The sequence below is a fragment of the Dipodomys merriami genome, unplaced genomic scaffold (genome assembly GCF_024711535.1).
Source record: "Dipodomys merriami isolate MVZ:Mamm:240054 unplaced genomic scaffold, mDipMer1.0.p SCAF_366, whole genome shotgun sequence".
NCBI lineage: Eukaryota > Metazoa > Chordata > Mammalia > Rodentia > Heteromyidae > Dipodomys > Dipodomys merriami.
The window spans coordinates 253,960-280,783 of NW_027205226.1; the positions used below are offsets into that span (position 1 = coordinate 253,960).

Sequence of the window (26,824 nt, forward strand, 5' to 3'; positions counted from 1 at the left end):
TTTATGAGAGCACATCACAGGCTGCCGATGACGGCAGTGGCTACAGCCTCACTGACCCGCTGGAAGAATGCTGTCCCAGGAGCTCCTGCCCTGGCTCCTGTGTGTCACCTTGAACCCTTAATTCCAAGTATCAGCGTCTCCCGCGCTTGCTTTCATCTTGGTGAAGTAAAGAGGTCAGGTCTGCTGGTGCCATATTGGCCACATGGTAGTTTACAGGTCTGGCATCTTGTATTCATCCTGGGGGAAGGAAACGCCCCTGCCCATCACCTGCCTCCCAGGTGGGGGGGGGGGGGGGGCGGGATCCCTGGAGACAGGGCGGGCACTTGGCTGACAGGCTCCTGAATCTGTCAGTCCAGTGCCTGAGACTGGGAATTTCCTGAGGATCTGCCCGCTGTGCCAACCCTATTAGGCCTGGACCAGCCCCGCCACCAGACTCCAGGCCATGTGTTTCTCCGTGATCGTGTCCTGTGTCCTGTGTCCTGGCTCCAGGCATCACGGAGTCCCAATTCAGTTCTCCATTGGAGCCGAATTGGCTTGTTGGTGTTGTTTTGTTCTTTCTTTCCTCTTTAGCATGTTTCCTAGCTGTGTGATGTGTATTTGCGTGCTGCCGGCCTTTGTAACAACTGGCCGCCTGCAGCCTGTTAACTGTACAATAAAGACTGCAAGGCTCTATATTTTAAAATGCGGCTTCTGGGATGGTTCACCTGACAACACGGGGGTGCCCCCAATAACCAGCCCACACCCTGGCGTCGCCCCACCCCACGGGTAGCACCAGTTGTGACCGAGCATTCCCCGCACCCTTGCCGAGTGGTGCAGGGGTCAGAGCTCCCAGCCAGAAGGGGCGAGGCAGAGTGATTTGTTTCAGCAACAAATACATTTGCAAGAAGAAGCACCCTGACATAACCCAGCTGACTGGAACTCAACGTAGTCTGTCAAAAAATGTACTGATGAGCGGAGGCAGAGAGACTGGGTGGCTGCTAAAAATACGCAGAGCAGGGCCGTTCCCTTTACCTCAGACCCTGCGCTTTCCGCCACGTTTGCCTGGCTTCAGATGGAGCTGTTGTCTTCTGCACGTGGACGGCAGATAATCATGGCAGGGCATCTCATTTGCGCTCACCACCACAGGCCAGTGAAGAGAGTCTCAGGGTGTCTCCTGACTCCTCGCACACAACAGCACTCCAGAGACAGATACCATTCCAACCCCACTAGACAGCTCGAAAAATCAAGGCTTACATAACCAGTCTTGGTCACGTGACCTGCTTTTCTGTCCCCTCTTTGTTCCCTTGTCAGATCTGTAAGACAGCCCTGTCAGCGGAGAGGTGTGGAGAATCCGTCAAAGCACAGTCCCTTCCCGGCAGTAATAGCATTTGTTTGCTAGCATAAAAGGGTTGCATGCATTTTATTATCATGTTAATATCAAGCTGTCCATTCAAAAAATAAAATCGAATTTGTTTGCAGAATCAAAACTAATTGCTGCGGAAGCCGGGGTGGACGATCCTCAGATAGTTGACATGGTGGCTGTTTTGAAACCACGGACCAAAATAATGAATGCTAATTGAAATGAAAAACATGTTAACCATTTGAAATAATCTGTCGTGTAAAATGGAGCTGTAATTCCTTGGTTGTTAGGGTTATTCCAGTCATTATACGAAGTCATAAAATTACACAGGAAGAGCATAATGGCCTGTGTCGTTTACAAAAGCTGCCCTGATGAAAGGAAAGACGCTCCCGCATGACAGATTCTCCCGGCATGTGTGGGCTCAAGAGTCCTTGGCTTTTCAAAATGAAGAAGGTCCCAGACACAAGATCCTGTCAAAGAGAATCCAATTTTCCTAACAAGGCAAAGAGAGCTGTAGAAAGAATAAATTACCTGAGCTAGTCATCTCCCAAGTGGTACTGGCATTTGGTGGTACAAAACTCATGCTGTCTAGGGAATCCTGAGATATGACTGAAGGACAAATAGGTAAGCTGGGTGCCAGTAGCTCCCACCTGTAATCTCAGCTACTCAGGATGCTGAGATCTGCCAATCAAGCCTCAAAGCCAGCCAGGGCAGAAATCTGTGGAACTCTAATCTCCAGTTTATCAGCAAAAAGCCAAAGACAGAGCTGTGGTTCAACTGGTAAAGCATCAACCTTAAGCAGAAAAAGCTAAGGGACAGGCCCTGAGTTCAGGCCTCAGCTCACACACACACACACACAAATTTAAATGTACTGCCTATAATAGACATTAATTTGTAGTGTAATTATAATGAGTAGTATTGAACAGGATATTTAGTTTCTAGACATAGCTGAATTTACTCAGAAGAGATGTTAACTTCCTAGCTTTGTTCTTATTCATATTTTAACACAGATTGCTAACTGTTCTTGAAAAAAAAAATTCCATATGTCAAGAAACGCACATTAATTTCAAGAATACTGCAAACCATTTGACATTTGAGAGCGCCAGGAGCCAATTGTGTGGTCAATAGGCAAATGTCAAAAAGAAAAGGCACTTGTCTGATCCAGATCTCTGGTGGTTCACAGAGTTTTGGCTATTACTTAAGTCAAAGTTTCCTTAAGACTTCAAACAAATATATATGTTCAGGGAGCCTGGGCAAACTGATCTCTAGTGTTTCCTGACCGGATAATAAAGATCAGCAGGCTGATGTGATTATGTAAATGCCACTAACTGGAAAGAGGCTGAATCTGCAGTCTCCTTCCATTAAGATGGTGACAGACCACAGCCATGTGGAAAAGAGTCCTGGGAGGCAGACTGCTGAGGTTTTAACTTAAAGTTTAGCTTGTTGACAAGCACATCCTCAGGCCCACATGGGGGCAAAGGAAGCTACACGCACACACACACGCACACGCACACGCGCACTCTCTCTCTCTCTCTCTCTCTCTCTCTCTCTCTCTCTCTCTCTCTCTCTCTCTCTCTCTCTCTCTCTCTCTCTCTCCAACCAAGGGTCTGCTGTAGTGAGGGAAAACTGCCAAGCCAGCAGCATGTAATAGCGAGCTATTAGGGAAATGTAAAAGAATGGTTGAGCCTCCGATTCCCTTAGGACAACTGTTAGTGATGTACTCTGTTTCAAAAGATCCATTTCATCCTAACTGGACAGAGAAGAAATTGTTACTTGTAGCCAATGACCTTTGACATTTCCATTTGATTTCTTAGTTAGCTGCTCTTCTTTGGTCATGGGTCCAATAAAGAGAGGTCCGTCTCTAGCCCTGAGACCTTAGAGGAAATCTTTAGCCATGGACACAGTAATTGGTTAAAAAGCAAATAATAATCAAGGAAGCCCAGGGCTGAGAATTTCATTTAGTGTCCTGTCCCTAAGCGCTCATAATGCCCTCCCCTCCTGCCCTTCACAGCCGAGGGTTCTGCTAACAAAGCTTCTAGCTAAGTGTGTGTAAGCTCAGGTGTGTGTGTGTGTGTGTGAGAGAGAGAGTGTGTGTGTGTGTGTGTGTGTGTGTGTGTGTACCATGGGAGTCTATGCAATTTCCCCATAAGCTTGGCTAGTATAATCTTAGAAAATATTTGCTTGCATTTCTTGGGGGTAATTAATTATCATGGGATGATTGCATGCCATAAAAATGCACCTCTGTTTGTTTTGTCGCTCCTGGCATCAAAGCAGCCCTTCTGAGAGGGAGGCCGGGGGCCTGACTCGGGAAGGACCACGTCAGCAGAATGGAGAGGCTGCATCAGGACATGATCATTTGTAGGACAGATGTAAAGACAGGCTGGGTGCTCGCTGACACGTGGCACTTCAGGAGTTTTGGCAGAATACTGTCATCTGCAATCCGTCACCTTGATGGTGTCCTTACACACACACACACACACACACACACACACACACACACACACACACACACACACACACACACACACACACACACACACACACACACACACACACACACACACACACACACACACACACACACACACACACACACACGCTTTTTTTTTTTTTCAGAGATTCTGGGCAAACGAGACTCAGATTCAAGCTGAATGGATAACTCATTCACTGAGAGCCCAGTTGGGACACAGGTAGTGCAGTTAGCATCACTCTGAAAAGCGATCTTCACAGTCATTTCTGGAAAGGGAGGAAGAGAGCCTTGAGAAGCTCCTTCTTGCCTCTGAGGCCCTGACGGGTGGGGAACTTTCTGGAGCAGTGGCCAAGAAGGAAGCCTGGCTTGCTTGGCTTTGTGGCCTTCATCTTCAATCAGGAGCGGTCCGGTCCCTCTCTGGGATGTGCTGTCTACGCGGTTCTGTATCACTGGCCAGTTTGGGCTCATCAGTGGGATGCCCAGCCCCTTCCCATGTAGAGACAAGATGCCCCAGAGCATGCTGGCATAACTGTGTCCGTGGGTCACAATGCCCTGGGAGAGTACAGAGGTAGGACCATTGTACAGACGCTATCCCGAATGAACGCCTTTGGAGCTCAACCGATGGATCACATGTCAGGTACTAAGGGAATGCTCTCCAAAGACACAAGGGATACCTTGGGAGTGTTCTATTTAAAACCTAAGTCCTTCTGAAGACAGACTCAAACATCGTCCGTCAGGATCAAGCGGAGCCCATTTTCTGGCCCGGGAATCTGCACGGTGGGTCAGTGCCCTGGCTGACTGGAGTCTCGCTGTGATGGCTGATGTTCATGGGCTGCTGGCTGAGTTACTCTGGCATAAAGTGCGAGTTGGGGTCCTGAGGAGTTTGTAAAGCAGCACAAGGGCAACAGATTGTCAGCACAAACGCGGAGGAAGGACACCAACAGAAATCAAGAAACAGGTACTAGTGAAAGTGGGCAAATTCCCACGGGTCCCTTTTGTTCCAGAAGATGAGAGCCGTGTGAAGGTCCACGTGGGCTGCGATTCTCCTGGAAGGGGAGGCGTCCCCAGATCTCAGCCCTGGTTACAGGCCACCTGTGATGTTCCCTGAGATAAACAGGGACTTGAGTTTCCTGGGTCTCAATGTGGAAGGACAGACGCACCAATATTCCCACCTGTGTGTCCCCAGCCAGACCCCATTCTGACACCTAGTGATGATCTGTTCACAACTGCACATGCGCCCAAGCCCCTCTTTCTTTTTTGGTTGGTCGTGGGGCCTGAACTCTTGGCCTGGGCACTGTCCCTCAGCTCTTCAGCTCAAGGTGAGCACTCTACCACCTAAGCCACAGCGCCACTTCCAGTTTTCTAGTGGTTTATTGGAGATAAGAGTCTCATGGACTTTGCTGCCTGGACTGGCTTTGAACCGCGATCCTCAGATCTCAGCCTCCTGATTAGCTAGGATGACAGGTGTGAGCCACCAGCGCCCGGCTCCAAGCCCCTCTTTCTAACACATTTACATCTAAAGCAGGAAATACACATCTATATTCTCCTAATATGCAAGAGAACCCCAAAACACGGCCCCTGGCCCCTCAGTCTCCTAGGTGGCACTACAGGACAAGGACGTATATTGAGTGTTTTGTACCAGAGATGAGGCTGTTGCCCACCAACCCCATTCCCAGCACCACACCTGCCTGGCTTATTAGCATCTGGGTTTGCACAAGCCAGGAATTCAACCTTGAAACACTCTCCATCCCCCATGGAAAGTAAGCGGATTTTTTTTTAAAAAAAGATGATGATTAGTTGGCGTGGAGTCAATGGGAAATAGAAGGCGCTGCTTGGGAAGGCACTGAAGCTGGGAGAGGCTCTGACCCTTGGAAGGGTCATGCCCAGAAACACGGTGCCAGACAGCAGGCCAAGAGACTGATGTGGCCAGCAACAGCTCACACTGAAAGGTTGGGTCCTCAGGAAAAGGAAAATAAAGCAGGACAAACTATGGATATCATACATACATTTTACTGAGAGCCTTATATTTTACACACATACATACATATACAGACACACACACACAAACACGTATGTCTGTATACATATGTAAACCCTGACCAGTGTGTTTTCCTGAATCTGCCTTCCCCTCTGTGCTGGGCTCCCAGTGAAGAAATGTTCCTGCAGTCATTGACATCTCTACCAAGGACTGCTTTTCACTCTCTACTGCTCCTGTCATGGTGATCACCTAACCAATACCTTCCGTTTCCAGGAGGAAACAAAAGAATGTGAATGGCCCGAGTTATAGCAGGCTTGGTGAAGCAGCGGCATGCGGCACGTTCATCGTAAATGGTAAAAAAAAAAAAAAAAAAAAAAATGTCTTGCAGGTTTAACGTAATTAAATATCTCTAAGTTTAGGTGGCCTGTGGTTTCGTTGAATGCTTTGGGGAAAACCACCAAGGGGAAAATGAGACCAGAATTACTGCTTTGAGCACAGAGAGGAGGAAACATGTTCAGAGCTAGGGCTCAAAGCAATGCATTGGCAGGAGGAAGGGCCTGGCAGCATAGTCCCAGGGCTATGCTCAGTGGCGCCTCAAAGCCCAGGAGCATGTAGGCCGGTGGGCTCCAGTTGGGAAAACAGCAAACTCTTTGCCCCGCAGAACAGCACAGCACAGGTCTGGAATCTCTGGTTCCAAATCTGCCTTTACCGCTCAGGTAAGTCATTGGTGGAAGGTAAGCAGTCCCATCTGTCAACTGGGGATGGAAACGTGTCCCTAGTGCTGATCCTGAACCAGCTGCTTCCCCTCCCCCTCTTCTTCTAGGGCATATATATATATATATATATATATATATATATATATATATATGTACATATATATGGGGATGGGCTTAAAGGATATAACCAGAGAGATGAATCCACAAAATATTCGAGTATGGTAAAGTTTTCCCTATTTACTGAAGCAACTGACTCAGAAGAGAACAAGCATGACTGGTCCAGAGTATAATTAATAATTAATAATTAATTAATCATTAATACAGAGCACCAAGCTCTCATTAGCACCCTACCTAGACCAGAAGGTCTGGTGTCAGTGGAGGTCCTGGGAACTATGCCCAGAACCCAAGCCATCACGTGCACCCCCTGGGAGAGACAGCGTGAGCCGCAGAAATCCAACGGCAGAGCGATGGATGTGGGCACGGCTCTAACGTGGGTAATTCACAACGAAGCGCCAGCAGGCCGGCCGGCCGGGCACAAGGGAGGGACCCTCCCCCTCCACGTGGCCACGTGGCTGCCGAACCCCAGCGCATCTGTGTGTGTATAATCAAATGGTTCAAAGCTCCTGTAGCAGCAGGCAGTGCTTTGTTGTAAAACAAAACTGAGATGAAATAACCGCCATCCTTTCAACGTCCTCCGAGCGCCCGGCCTCGGCGGCGCGTCCTGTGATGTACTTCTCTCTGACCTCAAACACTTTGATTCCTTTCTCTTTTTTTTTTCAAGTTCGCATAAAAGAGAGAAAGCTCTCAGATTGGTCTACTGTACCGGAAGCCTCGACTTGATCAGAATTCTTTGGCCCGCGTGGAGAATTAGTTGTTATTCCGGGTAGTTGTGGAGATGAAGAGCCATTCCGCTGCAGAAGCCCAGCCCTCGGGGAAGTCCGGCCATCTCGCGCTTTACTTAAAAACAGATGTGCTCCCACGGCTCCCCAGGGCTCTACGGGGCACACCTAGACACTGAGATCGGCCCCGGACGCCCCTTCTTCACACTCACAATACACTCGCACAACTGGGGAACGCAGTTCATCTGCAAGGCCTGAAACAAATGCTTCCATTGTCCATTCTGCAAATGAACATCGATGGCCACCGGGAGGTAAAATCAACATTCAGCGTTCTGCGAGGAAGGCCCTGCCCCGCCCCCACCTCCCACACACACCGCACAGTGACTCAGGACCCGCCATCCTGCCTGGCGGGAGCAAAGGCCTCTCTGGGACCTGAGGACCTTTTTTTATCCCTTGTCCTCTCAGAGATACTTTTTTTCCCTTAAGAATGCCTTACAGAGTATTATAAAAACCTAAGTCAGGACGTTAACACACTTCACTGTAATAAAAGGCCTTTTACAAACAGACTCTTTTACCAGTGGATCTGAGACAGCGATGGCCAATCTGACTCCACTGTTTCTCGAAGGATCTTCTGTTTTGAAGTCAACCCTTACAGACTACATAACCATTTAACGACCCCTAGTACTCTCCTCTTCCCCAGGCCACGAGCGATCAGCTTTCTGTCACCACAGATGCATCTTTGTCTTTAAATCTTTGGTGTCAGGTGTGCATGGTAGTGCATGCCTATAATCCCAGCTCCCTGGGAGGTAGACACAGGACTGTGATCTGAGCTAGTCTCAGGCAAAAGCGAACCTGACAGAGGCACGGAATTCACTGCGTACAGACCACGTTTTCCTGATCCATTCATCCCCCGAGGGCCGTCTGCGTTGGTTGAAATCGCCCCATTTGTTAGGAAATGGAAAGACTTGGAAAAAAATATATGAAGTGAAGTAAGCCAGGCCCAAAGGAACATAGGCCCCATGGTTTCCCTTTTTTGCAATATCTAGTATATGTCAGGGACAAGTAGAAAAGGTCAGGCAAGATGATGTTAGCGAAATGAACCCCAAGGTAGGGACACAAGTGGTATTTTCTTCCTTGCTATTGTTTCTAACCTATTTATAAGGTACCATGTAATTTTTTTTTGTTGCTTTGTATGTTCCTCCCCCATGGTATAACCCCTGTTTTCACTGTATTTGATGGGGAGGGGAAGGGAAAAAACAAATTGTTTAAATAGGGATACAGGTGGACCCATTACAACAATGAGATGTACAAGACGCTATGTTGAAAAATGAACTTTTCAATTTAGGTGGGGGTAGGGGGTTGGGGGTGGGGAGGTGTAGCTGAGGAGGTGGGAGGGAAGGGATGGTAAGGGAAAAACAAAGGCGGAGGCAACAATGCTGGATAAGAAATGTACTCATTACCTTGCTCACGTAAATGTAACCCCTTTGTGCAGTATTTTCACAATAAAAAAATTAAGGCCAGGCGCCTGTAGCTCTTGACTGTAATCCTAGCTACTCAGGAGATGAGATCAGAGGATCATGGTTCAAAGCCAGCCTGGGCAGGAAAGTCCATGAGACTCTTATCTCCAATAAAAGCACTAGAAAACTGGAAGTGGTGCTGTGGCTCAAGCAGTAGAGCGCTCGCCTTGAGCTGAAGAGCACAGGGATAGCGCCCAGGCCCAGAGTTCAAGCCCCACGACCGAAAAAAAAAAAAATTAAAAAAATAATAAAAAAAGAAAAGCCAGGCACTGGTGGCTCATGCCTATAATCCTAGCTACTTAGGAGGCTGAGATCTAAGGATCACGGTTCAAAGCTAGCCTGGGCAGAAAAGTTCATGAGACTCTTCTCGCCAATAAACCACTAGAAAAATGGAAGTGGTGCTGTGGCTCAAGCGGTAGAGCGCTCGCCTTGAGCTGAAGAGCTGAGGGACAGCGCCCAGGCCTCGAGTTTAAGCCCCATGACCGACAAAAAAAAAAAAAAAAAAAAAAAAAAAAAAAAGTAAAGTTAAAGAAAAAAAAAGCTGGGGCTGGGAAGGTGGCTCAGTGGTAGAGCGCTTGCCTTGCATGCATGAGGCCCTGGGTTCAATTCCTCAGCACCACATAAGCAAAAAGAAAAAAGCCAGAAGTGGTGCTGTGGCTCAAGTGGTAGAGTGCTAGCCTTGAGCTGAAGAGCTGAGGGACAGTGCCCAGGCCCAGGGTTCAGGCTAACTTGAAACCCTATCTGTAAAACAAACAAAAAAGAAGGACTATGGCGTGGTGGCAGAGCTTTTTGCTACCAAACTTGAGACCCAAAATCCAATTCCCAAGAACAAAACAACACACAAATGGAAATTGAAATCATAGGTTTGCTTTCTTCAGGGGAGGGGCTGTTTTTCCCATCAGTGATTATCAGATTCATTCATGTTGCTGGATGTATCAATAACTTATTTGTATTGTTGCGCAGTGATCCATTGTACTGTACAGACTATATAGACTGGGTGCCCATTTACCCGGTTTTCTATTCAAGTAAAGCAAACTCACCTTTCAATACACTTATTATAATTTTATTTTAGACGCTGATCTGTGCTGTACATGTTTTAAAATATATTATCTTCTAATGTGACTGGCCTTTTTCTAGTTTTGCAAAATTGCCATTAGGACAACAGTAACTTCAATTTTAAGGAAAGCCAATTTCTTGTTCTTTTTACTGTATTTGTCCTTCTTGGATTGTGTCAAATCCAAGTTACTGCTCTTATACTTTCCTCTAAAAATTTTGTTTCAGAAAAGTGTTTAGCTTTTATATTTAGGATCATGACCTATCTCAAATTGTGTGGCATGTTTTATACAGTGTGAAGTATATAGAAACAGTCATCTATAAATATTAAAACAAGCTTTTATATACACCAGGAATACTACTTGTTAGTAAAGTTTTCGCACACCAAAAAAAAAAAAACCAACACAGAAAAACTCTTAAGAACTAAAATGTTTTAAGTACTATTTTTAGACAAAGTGACCCTTGCCTATTTCCTATTTCTTCCTGCTTTTTGATTTGAATATAGTAAAATATTCTACAATAAGCAACAACTATCATCATAGCAAAAATAGATCGGATTTCTTTTTTGAGGGGTAGTATTGAACTCAGGGCTTGTACTTGCTCGTCTGGGGAGGGAGCTACCACAGAAACTAAGAATCCTCCAAACGTAACCCTGCTACTCTTAGCTTCCCAAGTAGTAGGATTACAAGCATGAGCCCCCAGCCCCCAGCCAATTATTTTTATGTCAGTACTGAGGCTCGAACTCAGGGCCTGCCTGTCTTCCTTGGCTATTTCACTCATTGCTGAGGTTCTACTACTTGAGCCACAGCTCCACTTCCAGTTTTTGGCTGGTAAACTGGAGATGAGTGTTACAGACTTCTCTACCCCAGGCTGGCTTCAAATCACAGTCCTCAGACCTCAGTGTTCTCAGTAGCTAGGATTACAGGCGTAAGCTACTGGTGCCTGCCTTGCCACTAATTTTTAAACCCTGCAGATGGCTGTCCCTCTCCACTCACCCCATCTCCGTGGGGAAGGGCAGCTGGTGCAGTTCCCTGGCTGACATACTCGCTGCCTCCCCCCTTGATTGGCTGGCGAACGCAGCCTGCGTCTGGAGCATCATCCTCAGCTACCACTGGCCCTCCCGCCTCTCCAGCTGTGCGTCCTGCCGCCTGGCTACGGGGCAGGATTTGCCCTTCGAGCTGCGGCACAGGCCACCTTTGGATGGCGGGACTGCCTGCAGATGCTTTGCAGAAGGAAACATTACTTCCCTGACGGACGCATCAATAGAGTTGTCAACATGGTCTCCCTGATCAGAGGGGACCCCTGAAGTAGAATGCGCAAGGACAGATGTTTCATCTGGGAAGATGGCCAAGACCCTCTGAAGACATCTGCACGTTTGAGGACTGAGTAATTCAGCCTCTGAGAGGGACAGAAGGCTGGACCCATGATCACAGCAGAGACCACTTGAGGGTTTCCCCAGGCAGCCACCACACCAGAGCCCGCCAGAGCCCCACCAGCATGCTGCTTCAGCCAAAGCCGCCTCTGGGACTCTTTTCCCAACAAACCGATAGGCCCGTTCGTCAGCAGCGCAGTCATCCTAAGTCCACCTGCTGTGGCTCCCCTTGGGGGCAGCTTGAGGACCCCAGAGGGTGGGGGAGAGCCCCTCCAGAGCTGAGGAAATGGGGCATGGGGTGTTATGTCCTGAGGAAGCAGCCAGGCAGACCCCGAGATCCTGAGGGATGCTGGGGGGGCGACCCCGGCTGGGCTGCGGGGCTTGGGAGGCATGATCATGCTCAGGCTGTCACACACACAACCGAGAGGCTAAAGCGCCAGTCTCTGCTTTCTGAGCTGTAAGCTCCTGCATGTTGGGCCTACTTGGCCCAGTAGAGAAAGACCCCCTTCCCCCCACATGGCAAGATGGGGTTTTCCACTCATCAGAGCTCAGGTGTGGACTTGGAAAAACGAGACCGATTCGGGGGAGAGACGATTGACCTTCTTTGCAAAATACATGTTCAGGAATGGAGATTCTTGCAAGAATACGGGCACCGAACGCCAGACTCGATGGCGGTGTCTCTCCTTTCCCCGGCTCCCAAGTCAGAGACTGGAATCTGCCATCTGCCACACTCCCGGCCCCCAGCTTCCGGGGAGCTCCCTTCTGGCCTCACCTGGGCAGCAGGTGCTTGCGGCTGACACAGAGCGCCGTCTGGTAGTCCTGGGTCACACACACTTTGTGAGGGCTGCACTTCACCTTCAGGCAGGGGTCCTTGGACGGGTCCAGAGCTGAAGCAAAAGGGGAGAAAAGGAGGGGGTTAGGGGCATCAGGCAAATTTCATTTAATGTGCCACTCACATAAACGAATGGAAAAGAAACCAGTTGAGAGGGATGAGGATGGGAACGAGAGACCCGGCCGGGGGGAGTTCTGTGCATGTCTCCCATTGTCCCCCTCAACATCCGAACACTGACACCAGTGTATGCTGGGCATTTCAGAACCTTTTATTTCATTGGAAGCACGATCTACTTTTTAAAAATGCCTTTTAGAGTCTGATGTGATCCAAAGAGGCACCGAGAGCTCTCTGGTTATTTATCTGGAGTTTCATTTTATGTCTTCAACTATGTTTTATCTTATCACATAAAAAAAGTCCTCAAAGATGCAGGTTGGTTGGATGAGTTCAATAAACACCGTCTTGTGCGTAAACAGCTCAAGATTCTGGAGAGCTAGAGGAAGTCCAGGGCAGTTTAGACTCACACACACAGTTACAATGTAATGTGTGTGTGTGGGGGGGGCTCTATATAAATATTTATTGAGCAAGCCAGAATTAGATAAGAGCCCTGATGGGCATATAAAAACCGATAATGGAGCTGGAGAGAAAGAGAGATCCATTTCTAGGGCAAGGATTAGGGAAGCATTCATGTGTGAGTTGGATCTTAAGGACGTGTAGGGTCTGACAAGCCAAGGAGGGCAGGGAGAGGAGGCCACGCGATACTACAAGGAGGCATGTTTGGGCAACCGTAAAAAATTAACTGTGTGTTGTGGGTGGGGATAATGAGGTGAGAAAAGTGGGTCCAAACACGAACCCCGAGAGGGTCCCCAACAGCAGCAGTTCCCACACGGGGGCTCAGTGGGGCTGCAGGCCAGACCCGGCTGCTCGTCAGCGCTCGGCACGCTGGGCTGGGCCGGGGAGAGCCCCCAGCGGGGTTCTCTGAAAAACAAAAGCAGTTGTGCCACCTCCCAGCTCCAGGCCAGAGCTTATTAGGCAGCAAATCTTTCATAACCGCTTCCCACTGCCAGTGGAGGCGATGTGCCCCATTCCCTGTCCACCTAAACACTGGGCCACACCGTTGGCATCCTAAGCAGGGACAGCCGCATCGCTCTACAAGGCACCGGCATCTCACAACACCACCCTTCAGCCTTGGCGGTGGGCACCCAGCCACAGAATCTGACACTCTTTGGGGAATGCTGGGAATGTCTCCGGGATTCTGGACGTAAAGCACCCATCAGCATTTCTGCTGCCTGGGCAGCTCAGCACGGCCCCTCGAGGTACCAACTGCGAACAGGAACCAGGGTACTTTCTTAGGTCAGCAGAGACAAGAGGACAACAAGTGGCAGAGTTACTGCCCGAGACACATGCTCTAATGTCTAGACTCTAGAAGAGAGAGAGCCAATGAGAGAGAGGGGGGGGGAGAGAGAGAGAGAGAGAGAGAGAGAGAGAGAGAGAGAGAGGATGCACCCCGAGGATGGCTGATCATTCTTGCTCTTTAAGCTGAGGGCCACCTCTGGGAAGCAGGAAGCAGAGAGGCCGTGTCTTAGCACTGGCGTCCTCTGAGACCAGGCCTTCCAGACATTTGTAGGCAGAGCTAGGTTCTCAGCCAGGGGCTGAGAAGGCTGAGAAGCTGGGAGGCTGGGGCTGACTCAGCTGGTGGCCTTCACTTGCTTTCCAAGTCCCTTCCAGAATGGACTGGGGTGGACGGACAGTCTGATGACCACTAAACACCAGCAACGCGGATCCTCGTCTCCCCTTCCATAGTGCCACCTGCCATGCTGGGCATCTAAGGAAGCCTGAGGAGCCACCGCTGGCGGCTCTGCTGGGGCGCCCTGCTGACACACTTCTCTGACATGTGCTTGGGTGCCGCTCTGGTGGTGTCTCAGAAATGGAGATCACCAGGCTGACTCTGGAGGGTGGGTGGGTGTGTCAAAACCTGCCCTACTGTGTGGGAAGTCTTAAGGTTTATTTTAGCATCTTTTTGCTCCTGTAGCCAATACTCCGAGGTCCACTGGGCCCGTCGGTTGGCCTGAGTGATACGGTAAATCAGTTGCATGGCAGAAAAGAGCACAGATGTACAGCTCAGGCCTCTGGCTCTGCTGCTTATTAATGTCTCACATTCCCCCACTCCCTCCTCTGCAAAGGAAGGAAAACGAATACCTACGGACGCTAAGTGCACTAAATGAGTTGATGTTTGTTGCAATAGAGCCGGTAGATGTTAAGCACCTGGTACGTGTTATGGGTTACAGGTGTTCATGTTGTTCTCTGAGTGAATAATGAGCATTTGTCATCGCGGGAACAGCAGTCAGCACTCACCAAGGGCTTCTGACACACAGGCAGTGGACTAAGCCCTCTAATTGGATTAGCTCATGTAATCCTTACAAGCAGCCATGGAGAGGCTGCTGCAAATGCACCCATTTTGCAAACACACCTCTTCAAGAGAAGCTGAGGCTGCCCGGTGCCGATGGCGCTACATGTCTGCTCTGAGAACCCGAATGCTCATTATAAACACGCCGTCAGCATGGGATGCAGGGATGATCTCGGCTGATCTAGAGGGTGGATGGAGGCACACACAGAGCTCAGCTGGGCCCGTCTCCCCTCGCTGCTTAGGGCTGCAAGGCAGGGGAAACACACCCTCTGGGACTGGTCAGAAGCAGCAGTACCGGGTGCTCAGCCGTGAACCACCACACCGTGTGCCTCTCCCCTCTGTAGGGAGCAACCCCCTGGCTGAGTCACCTGACCCACGGCTGGCCAGGAGTGCTCCCGCCATCTGGTGATGCGGCTTCCTACTGTAGATATCCCTTCTGATCTGGGAAACTAACGGTTCTTAACCAACCAACAACTAGAAAATCTCCAAAGGAAAATACTCATTCTTCAGCATGGCCGGCTTAACGCCATACACATATTTAACAATCTGCATACAGAGATCAAGTCTGCTAAAAAAAAATTAATTATGAGGGTCTGAATACTTCAAACATGCAGGAGAATTACTGAGAGTAAACGAACTTCACAGCACAACAAAACAGTAACAAATCAAGCTGTCACTGCTTGTTTAATCATCAGAACACGTTTTGTTTTTGAAAAATAGCAATCCAGGGATTGTAAGGGGATGAGGAGTGTGTCACTTTCTGTGAAACATTCAGCTCAGAGAGATGCTTCTCCCCGGCTGCCACGGGCTCACCGCGAGGCCCTGGACAGGCCTGGCACGGGCACTGGGCAGGGCTATGGAGCTCCTCTTTTCAAAAGCAATGATAAGAGACCAGGACCATTTGGCACTGAGAAGTCCTTGTGGGGTCGGGAGGTGCGCAGGTAGGGAGGCAGGGAGCGAGAGCTGAGAATCAGTGATGGTTGCTAGCTGGTTTGAGGCCTCCTGGTCACGGCACTGATTTCTTGGAGATGGTGGGTGCTCCACATTCTAATTTCCCTCTGCCCATACTCGAGCACAAGGTACAGCAGTCCCGAGGAGACCACACAGCCCTGTCCCACGACCTCAGTCAGGCCACGTCGGCAGGGCAGGGGAACGCGCCCACCACTGCAGAGGGGCTGTGAGAAGTTAATTTCCTTTTTCCTGCAGAAATCCATCCAGGGCCGGCTGGCACTGGGTACACATCCCATTTATGCTTTTCAAAGTATTTTTGACAGAAACTTTTTACTTTCCTAAAGTAACAAAAACAGCTAAGCAAGAACTAATTTAAAGAGACATTGGTTGAGCTGCATTGAATTCAAAAAGCCAGTTAATTAATGTCTCGGCATAGGTTTTTTTTTTTAATTAATTTTATTTTTTAAAGCTCACTGCTTGGTTGCAATTAAGGTGGCGATATTTTAATTATCTTAATTGTTTCTGAACTTGTTTTTCCGTTCAATGAGTTATTTTTTAATTAGCTACATTGATTTGGAAATCCGGAGGTAAGCCTTCCCGTCATCCTTGAGCACATCCTACAGGCTAACTGCACACAGGGTCACGGAGCCACACCTCAGCGGGGCTGGGCAGAGGGCGGTTCTACTCTGTGGGTTGGTCCAGAGGGTCCCTGGGTCACCCGGCACTCACACACGCCTGTGTGTATCCAGTGAGTGTATACAGAGCATCCTTCTATGGGTGGAATCTTTGTAGGCCGGAGGCCAGCACTTCTGGGGTCAACCAGATGTCCTCTCTACTCTGCAAGGGCCACAACTGGAGAGGACCCAACCCAGCCTTCTAGAAAGTCAGCGGAGACTTCTGGAAAGACTGACATGAATGGGAAAGGAGGTTTAAACAGCGCAAAGCACAATAATCCAGGGTCAGCCAGGGCCAACAGAGACCTGACAGCATGGTTTGGGGGGAGGACGGGGGATGCGTTTGACCAGACTGGTAGCTGGCTGGAGAGGTCATAGGGGGTCATGGTCACGGGGGAGCCTTGAAACCACAGCGAGGCCCACGAGGAAACAAGCCTCCAAGTTCCACAGTGACTCCAAACATGGCAGAACCTGGCAGCTTCTGGCAGACATTCCTATTTCCAAGTTAAATAAGAGAGAAGGCAAGAAGAGGGTGCCACGTACGTTATGTGGACAGTCACACTCTGAGAAGGACAGGTTACATAGCGTCATCCTCCAAGGGAGGATAGAAGGTCTGCGGTCAGCTCTTAAGAGTCTCCTTTGCTCTTTCCTCTCCCCAGGGGCAGGAAGCCACACACGGCTGGCGGATACAAGGCAGCTTCTGAGACCAGCAGGAAGAGACTTGGTGTGAATTCACAGTCCAGCCCGGTGGCACCTCAAAGCTTCCTCAGACAGAGGATTGCTCCATTTGGAAAATGTCTACACTTTTCACGAGGGTCTGCTGACTCCTCCCAACCTCTGCCATGACTCAGTGCCCCCGTCCCACACACCTAGGATTCATCCAAAGAACAGACGCGCCCAGGGATGCCTGGGGAGTGACCGCATGCAAGACTGCCAGAGCAACGACTCCAGACCTGGAAAACCTCATCAGGCTGGGATGCTAGCTATTTCTTTCTGCTTGTCTGTCCCCATGGCAACTCGTGGGGCTGCATCCTGCCTCTGATCTTCTCTCTGGAGCGGCCTGTTCACCGGCTGATGACAACACGCTACATAATGCAAAATAGAAGGGCTTGTCCATTGGATCTGGCTGTCAGCAGAGAAGAATGGTGGCTTGCAAAGAATCCCTCCTTTTGGGTTTCACATTCAAAGGGCTGACCAAGTTCTCCTGAGGCCAAACTAAGGGGCCTGTCAGTCCTGTGACACGGGAGGCTGGCCCTGTGTGTTGGGGGACTGGGGAACGGCAGGACACAGACGAGGACAAAGGGAAGAGCATGGAGAGATGCACCTGACCAGAGCTGCCCTTCCATTTCCTTCGATTCAGGGCCTGAGGACTCCTTTCATTCCACAGCAAAGCTAAAAATGGGTTCCCTGTTATAATACATGTGTGTGTGTGCACACATGCATGTGTGCAGCACTTGTAACAGTCTATTTGATAGGGACTTATATGACAACTATTTTAAAGTTATTATTCGCTCAACTTCTTGGTATATAGAAAAGAAAGTTTCATAAGAAGAGAAAAGAAAGGGAAAATCCTATGACCCCGCAAGCCAACATACTAGGCACAATGTTCATTCCCATGGTCTATTACCAGGGAAAGTTATAAACAATCTGTATTAGTCTTCTGGGGCTGCTGTAACAAAATACCCAAGACTCAGTGATTAAAATGACAGAAAGTAATGTCCTGAGGGCTCTGGAGGTTGGCAGCTTGAGATTAGTGTGCCAGTGTGGTTCCATATCCTCACGTGGCCACGTGTGCACAGATAGAGAATCTTCCTACAATGATATCAACCCTATTGGGTCAGGGGTCCACCCTGTTTCACCTTAATTACTTGCCTAAGAAAACCTCATCTTCAAATATGGCCACTGGACTTTTAACACAGAAAGTTGGAGGGAATGTATACATGCACCTAAAGGTCAATGATTCAGTTCATTACAGGGGTTTCACTTATCAAACAGTACGTGACTACCTTAATAATACAGGTAGATGTTTCTGAAAGATAAATAAGAAAGCTGAAGAAGATCGAAACCACTAGAAACATGGCGTCACTCCTTGGTTCCACAGTCTTAACATGGACGCCAGGACTCGGCACCTGCCCATTTCCAAAGAAGCCATCCCCTCCCTTCTCTTTCCTTGAAAAGAACCTCGGTCCCACACCAGCCTCAGCTCTCCCACTCACACAGCTGCTCCTGAGGGCTCCTTCACATCTTGAGGAGGGTTCATAAGCAAACCCAGCCTTCCCGAGACTCCGGGCCAACACCCTCTGTCTGTTACTAAATGACTTAGGAACAACTTCCACCAAAGTTCTAGCCTCTTTCTGCTTCCTAGAGAATTTATCTGCAGCCACAGAGTTGGGATTACAGCCCCTGGTCAGGGCACGCATGCCGGCCGGTCTGTGAGATTCTGGGTTTTCCCCATAGATGAAGGAGTAGGGGATGACCCAGGACTGACTGGAACTAATGGCAGCTGCTGCCGGGAGGAGAGTGGACCCTGCCCCAGTGCAAAAGAAGACATTACAAGCAACCACTGAGAAGCCCCAAATGGCCCTTTACATGCCGTGTTCATTAGGAAAGAAAGCATGAAGAGGGGTCTGCTAGAGCAGCTGTGGGAATGTGCTCCATAAAATCAGCAGCCACGAAATTTTATTATCCTGGCCAGCCATTCTCCCTTCCTCAAACTACTGTCCCAGACTCCCATGATCCCACGCTGCTATGAAATGGCAAAGAAGCCAGCCTGGGCAGGAAATGAGAGAGACTGAGAGACTCCTCTCTCCAATTAACTACAAAAGGCCAGAAGTGGAGCTGTGGCTCAAGTGGTAAAGTGCTAGCCCTGGACAAAAGAGTTCAGGGGCAGTGCCTATACCCTGAGTTCAAACCCCAGGACCAGTACCAGAGAGGCTGGGGGGGGGAGAGGGAGAGAGGAGGAGACAGAGAGGGGAGGAGAGAGAGAGAGAGAGAGAGAGAGAGAGAGAGAGAGAGAGAGAGAGAGAGAGAGAGAGAGAGAGAGAGAGAGAGAGAGAGAGAGAGAGAGAGAGAAATGGCCCTCATGGGAAAGTAGGGAAAGTCAAAAGTAGGGAGGGAAAGGAAACTAAGAGAAATGGGAAGGAAGGGGACAGGATGGAAGGGAAGAAGAAAACAGGAGGGGAAGAGAGCAGGAAAAGAGGGGTGAGAAGGGAAAGAGGGGAAAGAGGGGCAAGGATAAGGGGAAACTTTTTTTTTTTTTTGGTCCAGTCGTGGGGCCTGAACTCTGGGCCTAGGCGCTGTCCCTCAGATCTTCAGCTCAAGGCTAGCTCTCTACCACTTGAGCCACAGCGCCACTTCCGGTTTTTTTCTTTTTGCGTATGTGGTGTTGAGGAATCGAACCCAGGGCCTCAGGCTTGCAAGGCAAGCGCTCTACCACTGAGCCACCTCCCCAGCCCAAAGGGGAAACATTTTGCTATATAATATAGCTGGAATAAATATAACTGGAAGATATATACATATATATAAGTGTATATATAATTGGAAGAACAATGATGCAGATAGTGACATCCACCAATCTACAGAGTTAGGTACGAGTGCAGATTCAAATTTAACAGTAATGAAACGGATACAGAGATGTGGTTATTCTTAACTTCCTCACTGGTCATTGATCGACACCGAGGTATTGGGCAGTTTACCTTATCAGTCAGCGGGGCCCAGAATTGAATGTTGGTAAGTTTTTCTGCAAAGCTGAAGCTCAGAGCCACTAGGCCACGAGTGACAACAGTCTGTGGTTGGAATAAAGGTGGTAACTACACCACCAGCCCCCTTTGTCCAGCCAGGCCCCTAAGAACCATGCTAGCTGCAAGATTCCAAAAAGAACTTCCTACTGTGAAGGAAAGATGGCACCACAGAAACCAAGGCTAGATTACAGGTCCAACAAGCTTGTGCTACTTTTATAATAAACACAAAGGCAAAACCACTGCCCCGGTCCAGTGCGTGTAACTCCGACTTAAGGAACCGCGTGTCAAGGCAAACCTTTTGGTCTGATCTCTATTATGGATCCTTCTGAAGGGGTTTCCAATCCACATAGCAGATGGAGAGACAGGTCTGGTGGCAACACAGCCAAAAACACAGGACCCTGAAAAAGGTCTCACACAAAGGAGAAGCGGAAGCCACCATGCGCAGAGAACTCTCCACCTTCTCCCCCATTAGAAAGGCCAGAATTTATTAAAATGTTTTAATAGTTAAAGTACTTGGGTTCTATTTCATTGTAACCAACATAAATTATTCATAAGACATTTATGAACAAAGAAGGGAGAATTACTCAAAATACAAAGGAACCAATTCTATAACCTAGGAGAATTAGAGGACATAAAAAGCACAAAAAAATCAAATATTTCCAGGAAAAAAAAAGTATACTTTAAAGATCATTGTGGCTCATAAAGTCTATCTTTTGTGCCTGTGCTTTGTTTCAATGCAATTAAAAATGCCTATAAGACATAGTACTTTCCCCAGAACAAAGGCTTTCGGAAGTAATTCTTTCTATGATGATCTATCATTATCCAGCAGCCATGGTTGTTGACCATGTAAAGATGAGATTCAGAAAATCCAGAAAAAAATCCCAAATCTGTAAGATCTTGACGGTTCCTCAGCTCTCTGATCCAGCTACAGATAAACAGATCTGCTTCCCTGGGATCCTGTGAGGATCTGTGTAGAATAAGCAGGTCCTTAGTCTGCAGTGCAGAAATGAGCGTCCACCAAGGGCAAGGGACTCAGTGTATTCCAGAGACACGAGACCCAGGCCATGATTCTGTCACATCCTTTCCAGTCTCAGAACTGTACACTCTCTTATAATCTCTGCAAGTAGGAACGCTGAAATGTCTGTTTGGAACACTGAGTTCAGGGGCCATTTTGTCCAGAAAACTTCTGCTGGTTAACCAGGCCTGCCCTCCCGGCTGAATCCATCCTGTAAATCAAGCTGTCTGAGCATGGCTAGTACAGTCAGGGTCTTGCCAAGTGTGCTCCCGAAGATTAGAAAGGCTGGCAAATATTCTCCCTAAATTCCATGCACTCAGACAGCACAGCAGAGCTTTGTATGAGACCATACACCGCCACACGCCATTTTGGTAACGTTTTGTTTCTGAGAGGTTTGTGGGCTTTGGAAAAATCTCTCTTGGTGAGTCATGGAGTTTTGAGTGCTACAGTATCCTACGAGCCCACTTTTAAGCACTACTGGTAAAAAGCAAGGAAGGAGAGAGCTGGGTTAAGGGAAAGGGGCCTGGTACACACGTTCGATGCAGGCAGGCTAGAGTCGGAGTTCGGGGTGGTTAGTAGGTGTGATGTGTTGGGGACAACTAGGCTGACAGGAGTCAACAGAGCAGGTATGACATACGAGGGAGGTGCGCTCAGGTCTTCAAGCAGAAGCTGCCTACCTGATGCCTTCTGGTCTGTCCTGTACAATCAGACAAGCAGGTATAAAGCAAAAACAACACATAGTACAGTGCAGAGTCAGCCGGCTCCAAGTGACAGGGTAGAGTTGTCAACGAGGCTGTCTGCGCCACAGTGTGGCCTGCGATGGTGCAGAACTTCAGCACAGAGCCCAGCCGGGGCAGTGGGGAGGGGAGGAAGGGACCTCGTGCTAACTCACTGGCCAGCTTCCAGACGAAGCAGCTGAAGACAAACCTGCCAGATGCCGCTGACACAGCCCACCGCTGCCCACTCGCACCCTCCCGTTTCCCGTGGCGTAATCTGATCTTGCCTCTTAGACCCTACGGTGGGCCAAGGAGAATGCAAACGTACTGTGAATCTCCAGACGACCTCTATTTTACTACATTGCAGGCAATTTAAACTTGCTTATATTACAGCAATCACACAGATCTACCAGGGGACAGAACAGAAACCATAGAAGCTGGTGTAGAAGAGACTTCAAGAGCATACCTGCTGCTGGTATGGAAAACTCCCCAGGGCCTCAGACTACTTGTTTACTCTCATTTGCCTTTAGGGACTTTGGGAGAGAAAAGTTTGCAAAGTTTTGGAAAGTGTTTACTAAGCTGAAAGGGTCCTAGAAGGAAGCCGAGAGCTCTCCAGGGTACTGAAATCTAAGATGGAAAATCAATACTAGTAAAAGTACATACAAAGAACCTTCAGAAGCAAATTGTTCATTCTGGCGGGACCAGAAAGCAGATCCCATTAAAGCTGATTAATGCAAAAAATGTATCCCGTGTCTCTAGAACAAACCTCCACTCTATCTTTTCCCCAAGATCTCAGAGTCTCACAGGTTAAAAAGTTCCAGGGTTGTTTAGAGCGCCGGCCCTGTATGCCCAAAGCTTTTCTGAAAATGTTCTCACTCCAAGCATTGGGAAAGGTATATAATAAATGAGTTACAAAGCATTTGTGACTCCCCAGGCATCAAATTTAATATCATAATTAAAGCTGTTAGTGCCTTTGTCCCTTCTCACTCTTAATTGTTTTTGTGGGAAACACTTGGCTGTGGATTTATAAATGGGTAATCAGAGACTATTCATTTCTAAGTCCTTTCTTTCCCCAATTAGGGCAGATTCATTTCTGCTTCTTTGAGATGGATCCCAAGGTCATTAAATTTCATTCCTTCATTGAGAACACTGAAGTAATCATGACAAAGTTAGTGCTGAGTGGAGCTGGGATTTCTCGGGACACTCTGTAGTCTATTTAGAAACCATCTCAAACTGTCGGCTTTGGTAAGTACTGTGCCAGGTAAGTCATGTGTATTCTCCTTTCTCTGTTTTGCTATTGTGCCTGGTGCTATTTGGTCATTGCTAGAAGACAGCATTACGTGTATCAGAATAAACTGAGCAATTCATTGTCCCAAGCTTGCCCAGATGCCGCTCTCTTCCCCAGTTATCTTTCTGCCACGAACAACACAACCTCTAAGACATGGACTAATATAAAGCATATATCGGGTCTCAACTAGTAAATGACAGGCCAAGTACTTAGGGGGTTTTCTAAGTCAAGCATGGAATGATCCCCCCAAAAAAAGATCTTTTCTTTCTAAGCACACAGAGAGCAGGACAGGCAGAGTCGATGGTGGGCCATAGATATTCTTATATTGGTCAAGATTACAGATTCCTAATTTTTAAAAAGCTTCACAACTATCTTCTGTAGTCTGGCCTTCCGGAATTCAGTTCTCCTCTCATCCAGTATCTACCAGGCCCGTGGTTACACTGGACACCTGACACACACACACAGACATGTGGTGCCATTCTGTTCTTACAGCTACAGCAGTTGGCCAGGATTATTCCTTCCATGACGGATGGAAAAGGCAACTAGACCTACCCAAAGATCACGCAACTAAGCAGCCACCCAGAATGTGTCCCCGAGTCTGACTCAATCCTGCAGGAGCCCCCAGAGACAGTGTCCTCCTTATTCCCAAGCCCTTTATCCCCAACTGTCGGCAGGGCTGCGGGGCTCAGCACAGACCCCACACTCAGGTCCGTGGGCTTCTCCCCGCCCCAGCCTGCCCTGGACAACCAGGGGCCACACTCACTCACTATTCCCAAGCCCTGGGTCGGTCTCCTGACCTGTCTCTCTAAAAGAAGCACTCAGTAAAGGCTGAATTAAACTCTCTCCACAGGGGGGAATCTCTGGATGTAAACGTCCAGGCCACCAGTGTTAGCGCTGCAAGAAGCCCTGGCATCTCCGGATCAGCAAGTTCATCATGAAAGTAGAGAAGTCATTGACTCACCAACTCAATGTGCCTGTGAAACTCCTTTTACATGCCAAGGCCGGTTCCAAACACTGAGCATTCAGAGATGGCTAAAGTTCTTGGGCTTAAGGAGCATACACTGTGGTAGAGAAATGGTAGAAGAAGGAAGGAGGAAGGAAAGAAAAGGCAAAATAGAGAGGTGTAAGAGGAGGAGGAGATATAAGTTAATGGTAAAGATGGATCACCAGGAGGACTGGTTCTCAGGAACACACCTTACCACCATGTGTCTCCGTACATCTCACTAACACACCAAGGTCCCACACCAAGGTGCACCAGCAACAATGCACTCTTCTTCCACACGTGCACGCAGCTGGTGATCACCACCGAGATACAGCAGGCCCAGGACTCTGAGTCCAGCAAAGGTTGACAGGAGAACACATCTCAGACCTAAGCTTCCTGGACACTCTTCGCTCATACAAGCAAGTCGCTAGACTGTGAAAGGAATTACAGGAAAGGCCTTGGAATTGACACAGCCAATTCCCCAGCTGATCTCAACTTGCCAAATGCTGTGTGACCTGGGGTAAGTATGGAAGGAGGTCGATCTTTGCCTCACAAGGTCGTTAGGGAGACTAGAGAAAACATGGCAGCAAGTGCTTCACAGTGATCTTAAGAAGCCCTCAATAAGTGTCCGTTCACCTCCTTCCCACTTGAATATCCCTATGGTTACAACAGTCCAAACGGGGGCCCTTAACTTCTCCAGGTTATCCCAGAGCCAAAGCACACCCCTGAAACCACCTTGCTTCTGATCTTGGCCCTCCGGGCGACCTATGAATCCCCTGCCCAGGAGCTACTCGATGCATCAGTAACCTCTTCAACTCCTTACTTTCCTCATTTCCCAGGCAGCCAACAGCAGAAGGGGAAATCAGGGCTTTTATGCGGTCTGCCTAGTGAGGGGCAAGCTCAGAGCTGATACCTGGCAATCCACGCACAAACATAAAGAACGAGCCGAAAGGAGAAGGGGACCGGTGACACGGTGGAGATTCCCTTTTCCCCACACACTCCTTCCCTCTGCGAATGTTGGACAAGACATTTCTGGCATGGGATCCTGCTGCCTGGGACTAAACCAGCCATCAGGCCTTTTGTGATCCTGAAAGAGCTAATGAGGGTATGTGTTGCTGTTTAATCCAAACAGTATCTATTTCATGCCCAGTCGTTTTTTAAATGGGCAACAAATCTCCCTGGTGTGTTCCTTTCTGAGACAAACAAAAGCTCCGTCTGGGCTTTCTGTGGGCCCTGTCCAATCGACAGGGGCGGGAGGCCCCGGATGTCTATTCAGAGTCTCTCCGCAACGGCAGACGCGGGGTCCCCCGGCTCCAGCCTCACCAGTTTCTCTCACTGCAGGCCAAGTCCAAAATCAGAATCCTGAGCTCCAATGAAGGAAGCACACCGCCGATTTTTGACTAATTTCTACACAGCAGGTTGACCACTTTCCAGATTAAGTTCACTAATGAAGGCAGCAACATCTATGGGTGATGTGACATTGTCAGGCAAGTGAAATTCCTAGTTACAAATCCTGAGATGTGGGTGGATCAGAGATGCCGCTGCCACCAGGACTCAGTGGTGGCAGAATGCCCGCCGATGCTTGCCACGGAAGGGCAATGTCAGGCTGGACAGGGTCTCCTGTGTGCAGCGGGGTCCACTACTGGAGACTTCTAGGGTCATGAATAGTCCTGGGTCACCGGCCCAACCCCTCCTGGGCGATCAACTCCTGGGGTACAGTTGCCATGGGGACATATCTTCATGGACGCCGCCTCCTCCTCATCCAGCTTTCAAAGGGAAACCAAGAGAACTGCGTTTATACAGCAGGAGGACCGAGTTTTCTTACTGGTTAACCACACCGAGCAGCACTTATTAGATGCCAGGCAGCATGCCCGATGCTCAAAGAAGAGTGTTCCCTGAGTTTCTGTTACCTACAGGCCCACGAGAATTACGGGTACCTGATGGCTTCCTAAAACTAGCCCCTGGGACCAGCTAACCTCATCCTCACTTCACAGCCAAGACAAACTTCTGTAGAGATGAGATCAGATTCACCCAGTGCCCAGAGCTCAAAGGGTCAGAGTGTCAACTGCATCCCAAGTGGGATCTGAGTCTCTGGGTTGCGGCAGACCAACCCCCAGGAGCTGTTTTTCAAGTCAGTTCTGGCAGAGCAGCGTGCAGGAGTGTACACACACACACACACACACACACACACACACACACACACGCACGCACGCACGCGCACACACGCGCGCACACACACACACACACACACGCACACACGTCCTGCGCACGTGGCTCAGTGATTTTTAACGGGAAGGGCTGGCCACCCCGGGCTTGCCTTCGGGGATGGTTAATCTTGACTGTCAACTTGACTGGACTGAGAAACGTCTGGAAGATTAGTAAAGCCCTCCTCCGGGTGTGTCTGGGAGGTACTGCCCAAGAAGATTAGATCCTGAAGCTCCAGTCCTAATGAATGGTTTAATCCATTGACAGCTTCACCAGCTGCAGGAGCACTGGGAGGGGCTGGAGGTGAGGCGTGTCTGGAGGAAGGAGGTCAGGGGGATGTGACCTTGAGGACTAGGCCTCGCTCAAGTTCCTTCCTGTCTGCCATGATGAGAGATGCTTGCTGCCCCCTTCCCCTTCCCCCTTCTCGCTCCCCCTCCCCCCCACCCCCATGATGGGTGGAAAGCTCTGAAATGGAAGAATGCATGCCCCCTCCCTCCCTCCACACCAGCTTCATGGCAATTTCCTCTTCATGCATCTTCTCCTCACTCCCTTCCCTCCTCCTCCTTTAACCGGAACATACATGGTCTGCTCAGTCCCAAAGATGCTGGTGTCTGTAGACCACAAGCTGTGGGCTTTCCTTAGCAGAGCACAGCCTCCTGGGACGGCAGGATGGAATGCTCCAGAAGACCGCGTTTCTGTGGTTAACAACAGCCCCCCCCAGCCTTGGTAATTC

General features: G+C 49.0%; 1 protein-coding gene across 1 annotated transcript in view; it reads right to left on the reverse strand.

The window, feature by feature from the left end:
* LOC138804466 (testican-1-like) overlaps positions 1-26,824 on the reverse strand; it is a 346,831-nt gene that overhangs the window by 91,903 nt on the left and 228,104 nt on the right. Inside the window, exon 4 of the mRNA XM_069988735.1 lies at positions 12,057-12,171. Within this exon, the coding sequence (XP_069844836.1) occupies positions 12,057-12,171 (115 nt within the window). The remainder of the gene's footprint in view (positions 1-12,056; positions 12,172-26,824) is intronic.